Consider the following 18040-nt stretch of genomic DNA (forward strand, 5'->3'; position numbering starts at 1 on the left):
TCCAATATGAGCAGAATTTTGAAGTCCATGTTTTCTCACAGCAATACCTCTCCACTTCCAGGATGAAATGGAGGAAAAAACAGTCTTCAAAGATGAGAAGGGCAACCCAAGCTTTCTTGTTAGTCTTCTACACAACAAGAAGTGAACTGTTTGAGATGTTCTTGAGAACTTGCAGGTTCTCAGAGTGGTAGACTAGCAGCAGCTTTAGGCTCAGGCCACCGGAAGCATTGCCATCTAGCAGCAGAGTTAGCCTATCTAACTAGCCTGGCATTGTCTGCTAGCTAGCCTGGCACTGTCTTCTCCTCCTTGCTGATGTACGTTCTCTCCAGCATTTTCTTTCAATAAAGCCCGGTTTCATCCACACTGAATATTTGCTGGGGCAAATAACCACCTTCCTCAATGATCTCCTTGAGGTTTTCTATGAACAACTTTGCTGCAGCCTCATCCACACTCACTGCCTCACCAGTCACTTTCACATTATGAAGGTTCACATGAGCCTTAAAGTGCTGGAACCACCCATTACTTGCAACGAACACCTCTTCAGCAGCACCTTCACCAGCCTTCTGTTGTAAGTCATGGAATAAGCTCTTAGCCTTCTCCTGGATCAGCATTAGGCTAAGTGGCACGCACCTTTGTTGCTGATCTTCGATGCGCATGCTGAGCAGTGTCTCCATCTCTTCCATCACTTTCCTCTCTTCTTGCTTATTATCGTGGATTGCATAGGCGCTGCTTTTCACATTTCATGATCTCGCCTTTGTTCTTAATTATCGTTCCAATCATGGAACGATTCATGCCATAGGAATGTACCACGTTTGCCATCTTCTCCCCCCTCTATTTTCTTTATTTGTATTATATGTCTTTATTATAAAATGCTATGTACAGGCTACATTAGGTGCAACAAATAATATAGAAAATTAAGATCTACAAACATAAATCTGACAAGGACATATGTAAGAAAGGAAGAAAAGAAAGAAAGAAGGAAGGAGAGAAAAAAAAAGAAAAAAAGAAGAAAAAAACCCATTTAAAATGTGGTTTCCAACTATCAAACATTGTAAATATACCAGTAATTATATTACTTTTAATCTCTTATCTTTGTTTTATCTATTTTACTATTATTTCTATTAAAACAATTCTTTAATATACAAAACCAGTAATCAATATGTCATTTTTTTCCACTAATGTCAGATAATCAAGAAATGGTTGCCATATCTTCTTAAAGTCCGCCATATTTTTTCTTTCATCAAATCCGTTAATTTGGCCATTTGTGCTAAATCCATTATTTTAACTGTCCATTCTTCTATCGTTGGTATCCTTTCCTCCTTCCAATATTTCGCATACAGTAATCTTGCTGCCATAATCATATATTGTAATAATTGTCCGTGTCTCTTCTCTAACTCTTCATCTATCATTCCCAATAAGAATAATTCTGGCTTTTTTGTTATAGTCATTTTTAAGATATTTTGTAAAGTCTTATGTATCTGGTTCCAGAAAGTCTTGGCTTTTTTGCAGGTCCACCAAATATGGTAAAACGTTCCTACCTCTTGCAGACATTTCCAGCATTTATTTGTCACATTTTTAAACATTTTCGACAATTTATCCAGGGTTAGATACCATCGGTACATCATTTTGTAAAAGTTTTCTTTCAATTTATAACTCAATGTAAATTTTAGACCCTTTGACCACATCTTTTCCCATTGCTCTATCAGTATATTATATCCAATATTCTTTGCCCACATAGTCATGCAGTCTTTAATTTGTTCGTCTTCCTGTTTTATTTGTAGTAGTATTTTATATATTTTCGTAAGAAGATGATCATTGTTCATACATTTTTTTCGGATTTTTTTTGGTTTTCGGAACATGTTGTTTCATTTACAATCTTATAATTCTTTTGGTCTAATTATTTCTTTATTACCTGGTCATGTTACATAAAAAGTCCTCTCATATAAGCTTTACTGGTATCCCACACCGTTCCAGCATTTACTTCATTATTTAAGTTTAATTCAAAAAAATCCTTTAATTTTTTTTTTACAATCCTCTAATACTTCCTCTTTTTTAAGAATACTCTCATTCAATCTCCATCTCCATCTTCTAATATTTTTTCTTATTAGTATACTAACCAGGTTGTGATCTGAAAACGTCTTTGGTAATATATCTACCTTAGAAATTCTGTTTGCCAAAACTCTTGAGATCCAGATCATATTGATTCTAGAAAATGATTTAAATCTATCTGAATAAAAAGTATTCTTTAGCAAGTCCATTTTTATGTCTCCCAGAGTCTACAAGTGATAGATTTTCCATTAATTCAAAAAATGATTTTGGTAGTTGTCCTTGTTTATATTTAATTTGCTTTTCTGATTTTCTATCTATTAACGGTGTAACTACTTCATTCGAGTCACACCATCATACACCAGCTCAAATGCGGGAAAGCTACTATTAACCTAACAGTTTCTTATAAAAGTTGCCTTTATCCTCATTTGGGGCATACACTCCCACTATAATTATTTTAACTCCTTGTATTTCTATTTCAATAACAACATATCTGCCATGTTCATCTAATAATAAGTTGGGATTCAAATATGGTTTAACATAAATTGCAATTCCATTTATTTTCTTTTTATTTGCTGACACAAATTCTTTTCCTAGATTTTTATTTACCAGGTATTTCACATCCTTTTTTTAAATATGTGTTTCTTGGATAGAGATTACATCTTGCCTTAATTTAATCAGATAATGAAATTTTTTTTTTCTTTTTTGAGGGGCGTTTATACTCCAAGTGAGACATTTAAGCTCCATATCATGCATGCTCAAGTAATATTCCTTAGATGTTAAGGTTCCTTCTTCTCTCTGTATTACCTTATCTTCTTCTTTTCTCCCGTTCTTATTCCTATTTATTTCTAAATCTTTTCCAAACCTCCCGAAGAAGTCTTTTGCCTTTGGGATTGATGTTAATTTATATATTTTATATTGAAATGTGAAACTCACTCCTTCCAATCTTTCCCACCTATAGGGTATTTTATTTCTTTTCAATACATCAGTCAAAAATATGTATTCCTTTCTCTTTTTTAAAATCCTTATAGGGATTTCCTTTAATACAATTATCTTTTCCTCCAATAATAATTCTATTCTCAAAATGTATTTGCGGTATCATATCTCTTGTGTTTTTTTTTTCCGGAAATTCTATTAACACATCCCTTGGTTTATTATGATTTTTGGCATATTTTGAGTTTATTCTAAATATCTTTTCTATTTCTTTCACCATCTTTTCTTCCTCCCAGTCTATTAAAGTAGCCAGAGTTTGAATGATCTTATCCTCCATTTCTTCTTCTTTCCCTTCAGGTATACCTCTAAATCTCAAGCAATATTCCTTTTCCCTTAATTCTAATAATGCCAATTTATCTCATTCATTTTCCTTCTCAATTTCCAACATATCCACCCTGTCACTGAGTTTTTTAATTTCTTCTCCCAACTTTTCATTTATCTTATCTATCTTTTGTTCAAGCCTTTTTTCAAAATCATCTAGTTTTTTTTCCAACAGTTAATTTACACTTTGGGTGATATTCTATGAGGTTTTACACGTATATTCCTCAAACATAGCCTTTAGCCAATCCCCTTCTCCAGACCCTCCTGACCCCCTTCGAATCTGTTTTCTTGTGTTCATAATTATTGTCTTTCAGTTAATATTAGTATACAAATTAATATTGTTATACAACTTTTTTTTTTTTTTTTTTGTTACGCTGAGAGAGAGGTCCAGAGCAAAGTTAGGTAACATTAACTAAATACGGCTTCTATAAATAAATAATTATATCCCCTTCTCGTTTCAGTCTTGAAATAATAAAGAGCTCATCAAGAGTCTTAGTCCTTTTACACCGCTTGAAAGTCTCTTCCGTTGTTATGTTGTTTGTAATTCCTTATGGAGATGAGGGTTCAGTAGTTGTGCCTTTTATTTGCCTAAAGGCTTCAGCTGCGGGTCCTACTTTATGGTACTCTCGCTTCCGAGCCATCCGAGACACTCAAAAACAAAATGAAGCCTTGTTTCCTCTTTTGTACCTCCCGGCTGTCCGAAAGGACAGACAGCAGTTCGTTGGCAGTTTTCTTCTCCTGAAAAGTGCCTCCTGTCACCAAAGCTGTCCTCAGAGATGGAAAAAACACCACTTTTGCAAGCTCTGGCTCCAGAGCTAGAGCAGAGCACGTCCTACCTCCATTTTTTCCCTCACCGGAACCCCCTCCCCTCTATTTTCTTCAATATCTCCATTTTTGTTAACATTGTAATGGATTGGTGCTTCTTCGCACTACCGCCTCCCCATTATCACTCTTGTGCTTAATTGCAGACATTTGCAGTTGCCACACACCACACACAACTAAACATGTGAGAAGGCAGGACTGAAAGGTGGGATTGGAAGTTGGGAGAAGGCGGAAAGGGTTAGGTTTGTGGTATGCTGGAAACTAACACTTTCCCACCTTTTCCCGACTTCCGGTTCTGACTTCCAGGTCCATCTTGATTGTATCAGCGAAAGTTCGCAACTCGAAAGTTTGTAAGTAAGTCTGTATGCATTTGAATTAAGGAGATTGCAACAAGATCCTCATATGCTCTTCCAACCTCCTTAATGCCTCCTTTATTCAAATGAATATCTTCTTGGGACTATGCATCTATCTGGCAAGCCCAAGAAATGGGGCAGCTTCTTTAAGGAAGGGCTGACAGGTATCAGCAAGCACACCCCATCCCTTCCAAAGCACCCTTTCCTTTTAGGATGCAAATAGCTGCATATCTCTTAACAAAATTTACATTATAGCTTAGTGCACTGGATCAAATGCAAGATATAGAACATCAAATAGTAAAAACCTTCTAATTAGACAGTCAAATGATGCAAAAATAATGGAAGCAACCCCTTATACAGCATATTATTCAACCACTTTGAGAATGGAAGCAACATTTCCATTTAAGGTGGCCAAATATCTGGAATTCTGTCAAAACAGCCAGATTTTGGAAAGCTTGCCCTTGATCCTCCTGCACCCTCGGGGTGTGTGTGTCTGTTGTTATCTTTTTTCTCTGCTCTGCTTCTCTCTCCTCTCCTGGAGTTTGGGCTGCAACCCCCCGCCCCCAAAAAAACACTGGATGGTTGCAAGGTGTTAAGAGTTTTCTGATCACTTTGCTATCATCTAGTGATCATCTGGTTTTCTGGTGATCCTATCTTCCAACATCTTGTGGGTGGAAAGGGCAAACAGATGGTTGAGATATGAATTAAACTTATGAGCTCCTCTACCTTCTTTCAGTGCAACCAGTGCAACATAAGAAGTTTACTACCAGGATAGCTGCTGTTGCTGTGATCAGCAAGTAAATAAGCCCCAAATCTCTCATTTGTGTATGGAGGAGAATGCAGAGAGTGTAGAGAAAAGGAGGTGTGTGCATGTATGAGTAGGGGAAGAGTCTGAATAGGTTTAGTGAATATGTGCCTAACATTAATCTTTACTGAATCCCATGCGAGAGCCAACAGCTCAAAAGAAGCTATCCATGTCCAAGCAGAGTTAGAATAAACTTCCTCAAATTATCCTGCAACTTGAGAACTCCTGGTACAGAGAGATAAGTGACAGGAAATATAAAAATAATAAATAAAACTAATATTTTCAGTTCAATTGCATCTGAAGGAGATAAATAATAACCTAAGAGGGGTTTTGTTTACTATGACTTATGGAAAGCAAGAGAGACCCAGTGAGAATAGCAGGCCCATAATCTTCAGATTCATCAGTCTGTACCTGAAACACTGCTCAATGCATCCTTACTTCCATTTGTTTCTGCCACTGCCCGTCTGAATTGCTCCAAGATGGTATTTAATTCAGAAGAACGTTGCAGGGTTCTGTGTTCAGCTATGCGAAGGCGTTCCTTCAAAGCATGAAATTCTCTTTGATAAGCAATCAGCTTTTCTAGAAATAAAAAAGTTCAGGTTACTTTCTATCAAAAATAAAATAACACTTCCCAACACAAATCAAAATCCAACTTTATCAATTTTCTGCACAACTGACTGCCATTAACTATTACAGAATGATCTGTCACTATGCTTATTCTTCAGAGCTTTTTTTTTAATTGAAGGAAATGTCACATGATTCTAAAGCTTAATAATATAAAATTTTGAAACAATTTTGATGCTTGGGTATAAATCTTATCAGTAAAAGACATACAATTATATTTCACCCAGAGAAATGTTATCAATTATTACCTTGCATAAAATATTCAGTTTTTTTCTTGAATATAATTTTTTGCTAATTGGAAGATCACTAAACTTTTTATTTTACAGATACACAGTTGGTTTTTTGTAAAATGTATTTCAGGGAATTACTATTAAGACAATAAGACAGGCTTCAAAAAAGTAAAGAAGGCTTAGAGGTCGTTGCATATATTAAGATTTATTCAAGCATTTGGTATCCAACAATTTTCATTTCATCAGTTCAGCTGTTATCATTTTTCAAACACAATGACATTTTAGAACTCAAAATCTCAGAAACAGTTTTGCAGTGTCTTTTAAGTGTGGGCACAATTATTGTCTTTGGAACGTTCAGTACTACATGTAAGCTAACCAGAGTTCCCTCCAAATGAACAATGGAGTGGGGCAGCAGAAAAATTGTCACCTACCCAACCTAGGTCTCATTATTGCCTCATGCTGTTTGTTCTTGTAACAAGAGAGGGAAAATAGCCACCCCATTTAAAAGGCATGGTGAAATAGTGATGAAATCAAGCCATCTCAAGCAAGGAGAAACAAGTGTTAAACATTCGTGGAACAGGACAAAGCAATAATTACTGCTGATAGGAAACTTCATAGCTCTATTGTTAATAGGCAACGTTTTCTCCTCCACCTCAAATGAGCTGGAAGTTAAATGAATCAACAGAAGAGCTCTTGGAGGGCTCTGAAATGAGAACACAAGAGGTGAGGCACCAGCCTTGGAGGACCTAAGTAACATGAGCAATACTTCCCTTTTCAACACAAAACATTTAAATAGACACTAAGAAGATTCATACCTACTAAAAATATCCCATAGGTAATTAAAATATAACATTTTAATAGGAAGGAACAGGATAGTGATGTGCAAATAAATACACCTGACATTTAAACAATTGCAATGAGTCTTTAAAAAAAAGAAGAAAAAAAGCAAGGAGGGCCTGCTTAAGAACATCCAGGCAGAAAAACCAAATGTTTCATCTTCAGCCATCATTACTGCAGGGAACTGCAAATATGTACTGAATCCCAAGACTTATTCAAACAGATAATTAGTACAGTTATACAGCTCAGTTAGAGTATTTCATTTTGAATTCTGCATTTGTGATTTGCTTCCTTTTTTTCCTGGGAAACTCTATTTCACCATAAACTGCTTTTTACAGACCAAAGTTTAGTTTATTTGTTTTCCAGACCAGCACAAAGTTTGTCACTTATGGGCTTTAGACAGAATGATCCAAAACACCCTGTTATTTTCCTAGAGCCGAGCTGAACTAAGTTTTATTCAACAATTTTTGAACATTGGATTTTATTCATATAACTGACTCCCTATTTCCCTGGCCTGAGAGCTGTCTCACTTCAATTTAAAGCAGGGAAAAGAGGAGAATCACATATGCTTACTTGGCAGAAAAGTATGATACGCATGTAGATATGTAACTCATAGAGCTATTCATTGCTTCAATCAAGAGGATGCAACAAAATACACAAATGTGAGAAAGTACTTATAAAAGCTTTATATGGAGAAAAGCTAATTATATACAATAAATCCCAAATATTTTTGCTGAATCCCTAGTTTATATGACATAAATTAGAATTGCACAAGATAATGCTTTTCCTGTGCTATTGTATCAGTATGTTTTCATTGTGCATACTTCTATGTTCATATATTAAATCAACACAATAAGAAATACAAGACATTGCTATTCTGGAAATTGGAAGACTCCTTTGTGAAGATAAAGTTCTTCTGTGTACATAGCAACAGTGTTGGCTTGCTATTATGCATAAAAATGTTAAAATCACTTTTCTTTTTCAAATTGTCCTGGTTTTGGCCTTAGGGCCTAGGAACATTATATATCGTTTATATCAGAGTGATCTACAACTAACTGAAACACTACAAATCCAGGGCAAATATCCATCTTGTTTCCTCCAAACAGAATTATGAAAATAAAAGCCAGCTAAGGAACAATGTTTTGATTCAAATTGTGGACAACATTTGATTGAAAATATAGACAGAACATATACCTTGTTTTTTTTGTGTGTGAACATTTTGTTTTCTGCTTCTTTTGCACATACATATTTTTGGAGGAACATAGTGCCATTCCGATGCTTAGGAATGTGTATACATATAGTACCTGGACTTAGTTTACTTCTTTGTGAACTGTGCCATATTTCATATTCAATATTCTATATATATCGGAGTTATAGTAGTATTCATATGACTGAATGTTGCCTGCTATAAGAAATTCCTTTCTTAAGTATCAGAGATCACAATTAAGCTACTATTTCCTTCCAAGGAACAGCAATCATTTGAAAGCCTACCTTTAATCGAAAGTAGTAGAATCCAGACACAGATTTACCAGCTCAGATAAACCCAAGTCTCTTTTACTGTATTCAGTCAGCAACAGGAATGCTCCAGCTGAAGTAAGTATCATCCTACTATGGGAAGAATCAATGCCTTCCATTTTTCTCAATTTAGTTTACAGTTCCACAAAGGACAGCCATTGTTTTGAAAATAATTCAAGGAGGATTTTTTTCCTTAAGAAAAAAAGTTCTCAAAGATCCTCCACAGTATTTATTAAAACACATAGGATCTTGGAGAAAAGGAGTAGACAGTAGAAAAGAGGTTGGCCTGGTCAAAAACCTTTGGATTGCTTTAAAAGCAATCTATAAAAGCAGTTGTCACTGTTCTTGTGCATCTTCTGTACAGGGATTGCTTTGATGGTAGGCCTGGACAGTTTTTACACATCAAAGTCTTTACGTTAATGGATCTAGGTTTGAGAATATCTGGACTCACTGTATAGCATTTAGTCCCCAAATGCAGAATGATACAAGGTAATCAATTAACTGCTCACTTGCATATTTTAATTATGATGCAAAATATTATGCTGTCTAAACACACTAGGTTTTCATTGCGAAACCATTCCAGTCTGCTTTCACAGACTGTCAGCTGCATGCCAGGCGGACAGCAGACGTTTGCAGTCAACATGATCTTCAGCATGCAGCAGACTCCCTCCATCTCCTCCTGTTTCTTTAGAGAGATAGAAAAGACTTTGGTCCTTTTAAAAGAAGGTAGCTGTTGGGTACTGAGGCTAGGCAAAAGCAAGAAGTAACAACTGCTTTCCTAAACCTCTGATTTAAGATTATAATGTGCAAATATCTGGAAAATCCATGGAAGCAGACCAGAAACATTTGTGGCAGCGATCTATTTTTCTCCAAAGAGTAAGCAACGGTTTAGTTAGCAATATTGTGACAAATTGCTTTTTATTTTGAATGTTTGTGCCACTTAACTGTTATTGTCTCTGGAATCCACTGACTCTATGTAAACTCAGTCAATGTGTCTTTTTATGCAACGTGGATCCATTTTGCATCAGACTGTCTCTTTAGGTAATGCTCAAGCCAGCATTACCTTGTGGTTTGCTCAGTCTTGTCTTTGCCTGTATATATTTCATTGGAGGTTCTTTTAAGATGCTGTGTGAACAGCTCTGTATTTTTATTTTTTCTACCACTGATAGTTTTGCTTGGGACTACCTGCAGTTAAAAAGGAATTTTTATATTCTCTCTTTTAATTTTTTTCTTTAAAAAATAACGTTTGATTCTATTTATCTTGTGTGAGATGGGGCTATTGCTCCACAGGGGGAGGAACACTGATTTCCCTAACCTCATGCCTCAACATTATAGGTCTAAATAAATTATTTCTATTTCCCCTCCTTTTATTTGTCAGTGGGGTGCACAGGCTGTGGAGGCCCTATTTGTCTCACAGAACGTAGGGGGTATGGCAACAGGTAAAGATGTCTACCCCAGAAGATAGGTGGTGGCAGTAGAACTACCAAGCCGTTACACCAAGATAGGATGCAGAGCTAGGGTGTGTAAACTCATAGGACTCAAAGGGCTTCTGGGAGAGAGGATATTTGAGACCTCCAACACTTCACCCCACAGTCTTAGCCATACTGCTATAGTCTCCTTTAATTAATGACAAAACCACATTTTAGGTTCTTCAAATCTAAAATCTATCAAGACTGAAGCCCAGCAAGGACTGTGAGTCTGTGTGATGTAGGGATACAGTTTTTACACAACACTAGATTTTAAATAAAGGCGAGAAATGCAGGAAGCACAGATTGAAAATGCAATAATGAAATTGTTTTTGTATCCGTTTTGTGACTTCTAAAAAAAGTTACTGAAGTGACTCACAAGCAATGGAGTTTCCTCTTTCACATCATGTTTTGAAGGGTCAAATGGTTTATTACAAAAATAATTCATTTCCAATTTAACTGCCAAAAGATTTCAACAGTCAAAACTAGTGTCATCTGTCCCAGGTTATCCTTTGAACCTTCCAGCAGGTCATGCAACTTCAGAAAAAAAGCTTTCCTTTACTATAAGGAGGAAATGTTTGTGCTTTATGGGTCTAGAATCTTTGCAAGCATTCAGAAAAAAGTACACTGAAGATAATACTCTTACCTCACAGACATCCTGAACATTTATTTCCCTGATTTCTCACCAAGCACTAATAAGTTATATTTCAGAAATGTTTCAAGACCACTAGAACAAAATGTACACAGTCCTTGTTTAGCAATCACTCACAGTTACAACGGTAATGAAAAAGTAACTTTCTGACCAATCCTTGCATGTTTTGTTTGTCATCACTGATTAGTTCATAAAAATGGATAAAAGTTCCATGTGTGTTTTTTTCTTTAACATTTAAAAAACTATAACTAATTTTATGAATAATATCCTGCTCTTATTACAATCCATCTTATACTATGTAATTAAAATAAAATATTATTTTAAAATATATAATATTTTCACCTTATCAGATTACCCACACACAAATTAAGAACATTTTAATAAAGAAAAGCATTTCACAAGTGGATTCAGGGACTGAAGACAGGTATAACACAGATTTCCAAAACTACCAAAATAAGAGGCCTTTGTCTCAAGAAATTTTGCAGGAGCCTATAAAAGTAAATTGTGTGATCCAGAGTACTTCAGGAATTAAATGTATTTTAATTGGCTTGACATTTCATATAAAATAATTTAATTCTGTCCGCACTTCAGTTAGTTTCATTTCACAACACATAGTAGATACTTAAACACGTGCACTGACTAGCCAATCATTCTTTGGTTTTATTTTCCCAAGAAATGTCAATATAATCCTAAATTCTCTCATAAGCACCAGCTTAAAGAAGGGTGGTTGTGCCAAACTGAGAGCTTGATTTGATGCTCGCTCATGCCTGACAATGGAAAATGTACCAAGATTTCCTGAGGCTTAAGGTCCATTCTGGCACATATACAGAACTGACAGTCAGTAGAGAAATTATTAAAATACATTAGCAATATTCCTGTTCCCAGTGGAACATTTCAGACATATATGGTAAAGTTATTTCAACAGTATATGGGGCAACTAGTGGCCTCATAGGACACTTCAGCCTTCTCACTACTATTAGTAGTAATAAGTGGAGTGCTATATGAATGTACGTATCAGTCATCCTCTGCAAATGCATCAGATCACACAGACATAGAGACTACTCACCCTTGTGATTTATAGCATCATCCAGCTATAGCTATAAAGTCTATCAACTCTGGTGATGTTTCACTATAGTGATAGCTGGATGATGCTATAAATCCCTAATGTGGATAAGCTCACCCTCTCCATGTGGCCCTGGCAATGTTATTACAGACTATTCTATAATTTTGTTCTATTTTATGGAAAGAACTACATTAACGTTAATAGCGCGATCCAGATTGGTGAAGAAGTATTGCTCCTTTTCTTATGTTTTGCATTACACTGATAAACCCATCTATCTTATGATTCCATAAACTACGTAAGTTGCTCTATATTATGCTTAACACATTGCAAAACCCTGTCTTAGTCACTGAGACATCTTTCTGTGGTGTGATGGAATGCAGTAGAGAATCAGGTTCTCAGGAAAGAGGGAGCGCATTCCAGGAAGGAAAAGGGGGAGGCAAGAGGCAACACAGTCCAGAGCAGGAGGAAGAAGAAGAGACTTAAGATAGCCACTCCCTAGATTCTCCTAGAGTATATCTGTTAGGATAGCATAGTACAGGTTTAGTCTTGCAAGATTCTGTCTATATTGGTGAAGAAGTATTGCTCCTTTTCTTATGTTTTGCATTACACTGATAAACTCATCTATCTTAGAAACTAAGAACTGAACTTGGCTGGATTGTTTCCCTGTTGTTCTTGGGCTAGGCCTGACAGTAGTCAGCTTTCGTTAGGGGAACTCTGCATGGCTTAGACACTTCCTAGAAGCTATTTTAAGCATTATGCAAAATTACATTAATTCTCACTTCTATTGTCAATCTTTTACTACCACTTTATTTCTGTTTTAAAACCTAGTCTCAGACATTGCCTTAATTTTGCCAGTCTCTCTTCAACCCACAGTTCAGGGTTGGGCAACCTACAACTCCCAGAATCCCCTTTGTGCAGTTGCAGTAGCACTCCAACCATCTGCATCACCAGATAATGGTGCCACAATTGCCAAAAAATCATGGTACTGTTCCAAAACATTCTGGGACAAGGACCACAAAAACTGTAGAGTATAAATCCTAAAAGGTATGCCTGAAAAGGTTAAAAAGAAAAAATTACAAACAACTACAAAGAAAAAGGAAATTCTACTCCCTTGCCATCACTACCTCACCAACCTTGGCCTCTAAAAATTAAAAACAATCCCCAGCCTCCAAAAACATATCCATCCTTTCACTGGATAGAAAAGAGACACGCACCATGTCTGGCCAGGGTGTATTTTGCGGGAGTTGGGAGTTTTAGGTAGTGAAATTACTACTTTAAACATCAATAAGGCTTTTCCCCCCTTAAAGCTATTCATTTCCATATGTATGTCTATATGTAGGCTTCTCTGTGTGTGCGCGTGCGCATGCCCCTTTGAATTAGTATTTACTCCTGACAGTTACATGGACAGGTCCCTGCAGTTTTCTTGGCAATGTTTTTGGAAGTGATTTGCCATTATCTTCTTCCTAAGGCTAAGAGAGAATGACTGGCTCAAAGTCACGCAGCTGGCTTTGTGCTTCTCCCGGTTTCTAACCCATTACTCTTCGCCACTACACCAAACTGGCTGTCATCTAAATATAAAGGTACAGATAGTCCTTGTTAGACTGTAATTGGTTCCGGTGAAATGGTCCCTAAGAAAACCACATGTCAGAGAGAGAGAGAGAGAGATGCTGCAAAGATTGTTGATTGCTGCTGTCTCATTCAGATAAAGCTCTCTTATACAGTGTCCTGTGCCTGACCTTTTTTTCCCCCCCCTTTTTTTGGCCCCCTGGCAGGGCAGAGAGATTACTTAAACAAGCTAACTCTCCCTGAGCTGCTTTTCTCCCCAGCACACCACTTTCCTAAAAAGTGCTAACAGCAAGTTAACAAGCTCAGCTCTGTGACCTTAATTAGTTGATTAGAACCCTCCAGCTGGAGGGCTGTTGCTGTCTGAAACTGACCAGACTATAATCAGTTTCACATTAAAGGCTTTTGTTGTTGTAAATGCATGCATTGATCAGAAAATGAATTTTTTATTACTGTTTATTACTTCTGTATTTGCGAACGATTGCTATCCAAGGCAGTTGCTAAATGAGGACTACCTGTATTTATCAGTTAAGTTTGTAGGCCAACTCAGTCATAGCCTAAGGGGCAAAATGCAAAGGCAAATGCAAAAACAGTGCCAATAAAGTAGCCAATGTGGTTGCAGCAGTGGGGGGCGTTCATCCAATCTGGAAGATGCTCTGGGGATCACATAGGTATTCTGGCAGCTCATATTAGCATTATACCCTCTGGGATCAGAAAAAAAGCATGTTAAGTCTATCTCAAAAAACACACAAAAAGGAAGAAGAAACCTTGGTCACCATAACTGGCTGTTCTCTGGCTGCAAACCTATACCTTTTGATATTCAAGTAAGCCCCAATGAACCATATAGGACTTTTTTTTTAATGGTCTGGATACAGTTGCACTATAAATGTACGTCTTCACATCAGCTAAAGAGGCTGGTTTTAAGAAAAGAAAAAAGATAATGGAAATGCTGAATCTCAGCTACGAGCCACAGAAAAGACTTGGAGAGGATGCAAATAACACCACCCCAAATTTAATAACCTGTTACCAGACATGAATGTTAGAATGTTAAACGCAAGTCACACAAAAAACACTGCCAGTACATAATACATTCTACAGTAAGTTACAACATTCAGTTACATGGCTGAAGAGCTGAATAACTAAACTAAAAGAAACCTCAGTTTTATTGAAGCAGAGATTGGAGGAGATAGCATATAAATCTTGAAATGTTAATGTTACCTTACTTCCGGAACAGGAGTACATAGGGGGTGATGAATTTCTATTCACCTGATATTTTCTATCTTTCTCATTTATCTACCACTCTTCTACCAGTCATAGAACTGAAGAGGGGGAAAGAAGAAGGGGAATGCTTAATGTCCTGAAATTTTTCCGGATATGTATAACCCTATGTACACATACTTAATGAAGTACAGCGCTCTTTATGACCTGCATATAAAGTTAGGGAAGCAATATTTATATAGCCCTAGAGGGCTTTCTATTGTCTTTATTTTTGTCCCATTATTATATTTTCTATTAATTATTCCTGTGTTTTATTGATTTTAACTCATACTGTATTAGCTACCTTGACTGGTGCAGCAGCACTAAGAGGACATAAATACACACACAAGCCAAAGACACTATAAATAGAGCTTTTCAGGAAACAAAGCACCTATCAAGTTCTGTCTTATTTTTCAAGATTAAATAAAGAAGCAGATTTTTTAAAATATAATTTTATTAAAGCTTTTAAACAAAAAGATAGAAACTAACACAAACTAATATAAAGTAAGGAAGAAAAAGAGAAAAGAAAGCAATGAAAGAAAAAGCAAAAAGTATAAGAAAAGAAAAGAAAAGAGAAAAGAATAGAATAGAATAGAATAGAATAGAATAGAATAGAATAGAATAGAATAGAATAGAATAGAATAGAATAGAATAGAATAGAATAGAATAGAGAAGAAAAAAAATATAAAGAAATGGCTTCCAATATTGTTCACAGCAGTTATAATACAAATATATTTTAATCTCTATCTCTAATGGTAAATCATATTACTCTACTTTCTATAATCTATCTTGTCTAATCATCAAAACCATAAATCACAAGTTAATTTTTTTCATTTTTACACAAAAAGTCCATAAGAGTTGGGCAGAGTTGAAGGGGAGGCAATCCCTCACCTTGGAAGAACCAAGGCTCGGGCCTGGGAGGGACCAAGCTGAGAATGGTTTGGATCGAGGTGGGTCCTTGGCTAATGACCAGTAGGATTCGGTTAACGATGGCAATGGGGAGTGCCGGGATTGCTGTTGCTAAGTGATATGATCATGTGATGTCAAGCTTTACGACCACATCACTTAGCAACAGAAATTCTGGTCCCAATTGCTGTTGTAAGTCGAGGAAAACCTGTAAATCACATTTAGCTTATATTTTGATTCAGCCTCCTGAACCATTCTTTGGAATGTCAGTCAAAGGCTAAATAGAGTGTGTAGCCCACAGATTTGTGCTTCTCTGAATTAAATCAACTTTGTGCTCTGAAGGAAAAGCTACATTTAAGAAATTTAAAAGGCTGGTTCATTTTACAGTGAAGACAGAGAGAATGTATTGGATGAGAAAAAATGCAGTGGCAGAACTGATATAGTATGAAGTAGAATATGCATATTCAGTTTTTAAACTTCTATGTCTAGCACTTTTTAAATTAGGTCTGCAGACCAATCAGCTGATCATGCATCCAAAAATATGCTTAATTTCTTAAAAATGTATGTATGATATGGAGTACTTTGAACCAGAAGGAAGTGTTAGAATTACACAGTAGGATGTGATTGCAATTTGCTTCTACAGACTGTGTTGCTAAACACATGTGGCTATTTTTTCTTGCAGGACTGGAGCTTGACTAGATGGATTTTTTTAGAGTTACCTGCCCTGACATTTATTTGGAATGAAGGACACAGAGCTTCTTAAGAACTAAAGAAAAAATAGCAGATGTATGTGTACACCTGTGTACACACACAAATACATACAGCACAGCAGCCAGCAGTATCTGCAGGAAGGGCAAGAGTAATCCTGATAACAAAAGGAGCATCACAGTGATGTAAACCCTGCTACTTTTCTATATGCCTTCTCAAGAAGAAATGGATATGCTTGGTGGGGGATTGGAATTCCAGAAACGTTAGACTACTTGTCTAAATTATATTTGTTCTCAGTCACCTAATATAGTTCAAAATTCAAATCATGCAAAGTTTTACTACATAATTTTTTTTCAATAATGTATCTTATTATTATATTCAGTAATGCATCTTATTATAAGAGGCAACAATACACACACACACAGAAATAGAAAAGAGTTTTAACTGCATTTAAAAGTTTAAAATAAAAAAGGTAATAAATTTCCCCAAATTATAGTCAATGTGTGTCAAGCAGTAATAGATTTATCTTCTGGTATGGATAGCTGCACCTGAAGAGAATGTTATCTTTCTGCTCTAAAAACAAGCTAATAATAATAATAATAATAATAATATCATCATCATCATCATCATCATCATCAGAGAAATTGGAGGAATGAATGAACTTGAATAAAAGAAATATGGCAATTCCACTCTACAGCTACAATGCCCAATAAGGAAGAATAAACCTATTAGACCCAGTTACACTACTTTCACAGGATTGTGTTGAAAATGTTGTAAAAAAATCACCCGTTGAGTGTGTCTAATCCATATTTTATGTTAAATGAGATAACACATTTATCCATATTTTATGTTAAATGAGATAACAGTGTTAGAATAGGAAAAAGTAGATCTCTCTTTGAGAAAGAGTTGCTGTTGGTATATCTCTCCACTTGCTACCCAAAAGAATCCTTTACTAATTTGGCAGAAATGACTTCCAGGGAAAATGATGGATTGAATACAGCTCCGTTTCTTTATGGAGCAAATGCACACAGCAATTAGAGAAGCTGGCAATTGGTTCAGCTCTTCAGAACCATCTCCAGATAAAGGAGAATGACAGGATCACCCACAGGCACACCTTACAGACGCTCCCTGTGAAGAGATTGCAATCTAGCAATCTCTAGCAGGTGGAGTGCTCTGGGGGCCAAGGGAAAAACATCAAGCCCAAGCCATGTTGTAGAGCCTTTAAAAGGACATTAGATTTGCTTTTACTTCCTTTTTTTAATTAACATTGTAAACTGCCTATTCATGCTTTATTTGACAATTAAAAACCTCCTGAAAGACAAGTTGTTGTACACTGGGAAAATTTCCTACTATCCTGGGAGAAAGAAGGTTAAAGTAGGTTTAAAGATCAAAAAGAAATATTTTAACATTTGGAAACAGCAAAAGAATGCTGACTGGGGACAAAATGGATGGATTTGAAACAGCTTTTTAAAGGGATTTTTTAAATGTTTAAGTTAATTTGGATTTAATTGCAAGACAATCTATCCTGAGAAACTTTGCTTCTGAAAATAACACCAGATAAGACTGAGCTTTGAAGGTCAGAGAGAACAGAGAGCAATTAAAAGAATATATCTCGTTTAACACAATGGAGGAGTATTATTTCAAAAAATAAATTTTAGCTGTTTGGAATCAGTGTGTCCAGAAATTATTTTTAAAATTGGGAAATTTAAATTCTGTTAAAGTTGTAGAAGAAGAAAAGATTTTATTGGATAATATAAAAGTTGAAGACAAATAAAGATTTTAAAATGGACTTTAAAGAAATGCCAGATTATAAGAGAGATATGGAAAAAGATGCTGTGGATCTGAATATGGATTCAAAATTACTTGAATAAGAGAGATA

General features: G+C 35.9%; 1 protein-coding gene across 1 annotated transcript in view; it reads right to left on the bottom strand.

The window, feature by feature from the left end:
- Window positions 1-18040, bottom strand: part of MGAT4A (alpha-1,3-mannosyl-glycoprotein 4-beta-N-acetylglucosaminyltransferase A) — a 76600-nt gene that overhangs the window by 40154 nt on the left and 18406 nt on the right. Inside the window, exon 3 of the mRNA XM_007428752.3 lies at window positions 5752-5919. Within this exon, the coding sequence (XP_007428814.1) occupies window positions 5752-5919 (168 nt within the window). The remainder of the gene's footprint in view (window positions 1-5751; window positions 5920-18040) is intronic.

The sequence above is a fragment of the Python bivittatus genome, unplaced genomic scaffold, assembly GCF_059951505.1.
Source record: "Python bivittatus isolate LINGU-HERP-01145 unplaced genomic scaffold, Pbiv_v1 ctg000350_np1212, whole genome shotgun sequence".
Classification (NCBI taxonomy): domain Eukaryota; kingdom Metazoa; phylum Chordata; class Lepidosauria; order Squamata; family Pythonidae; genus Python; species Python bivittatus.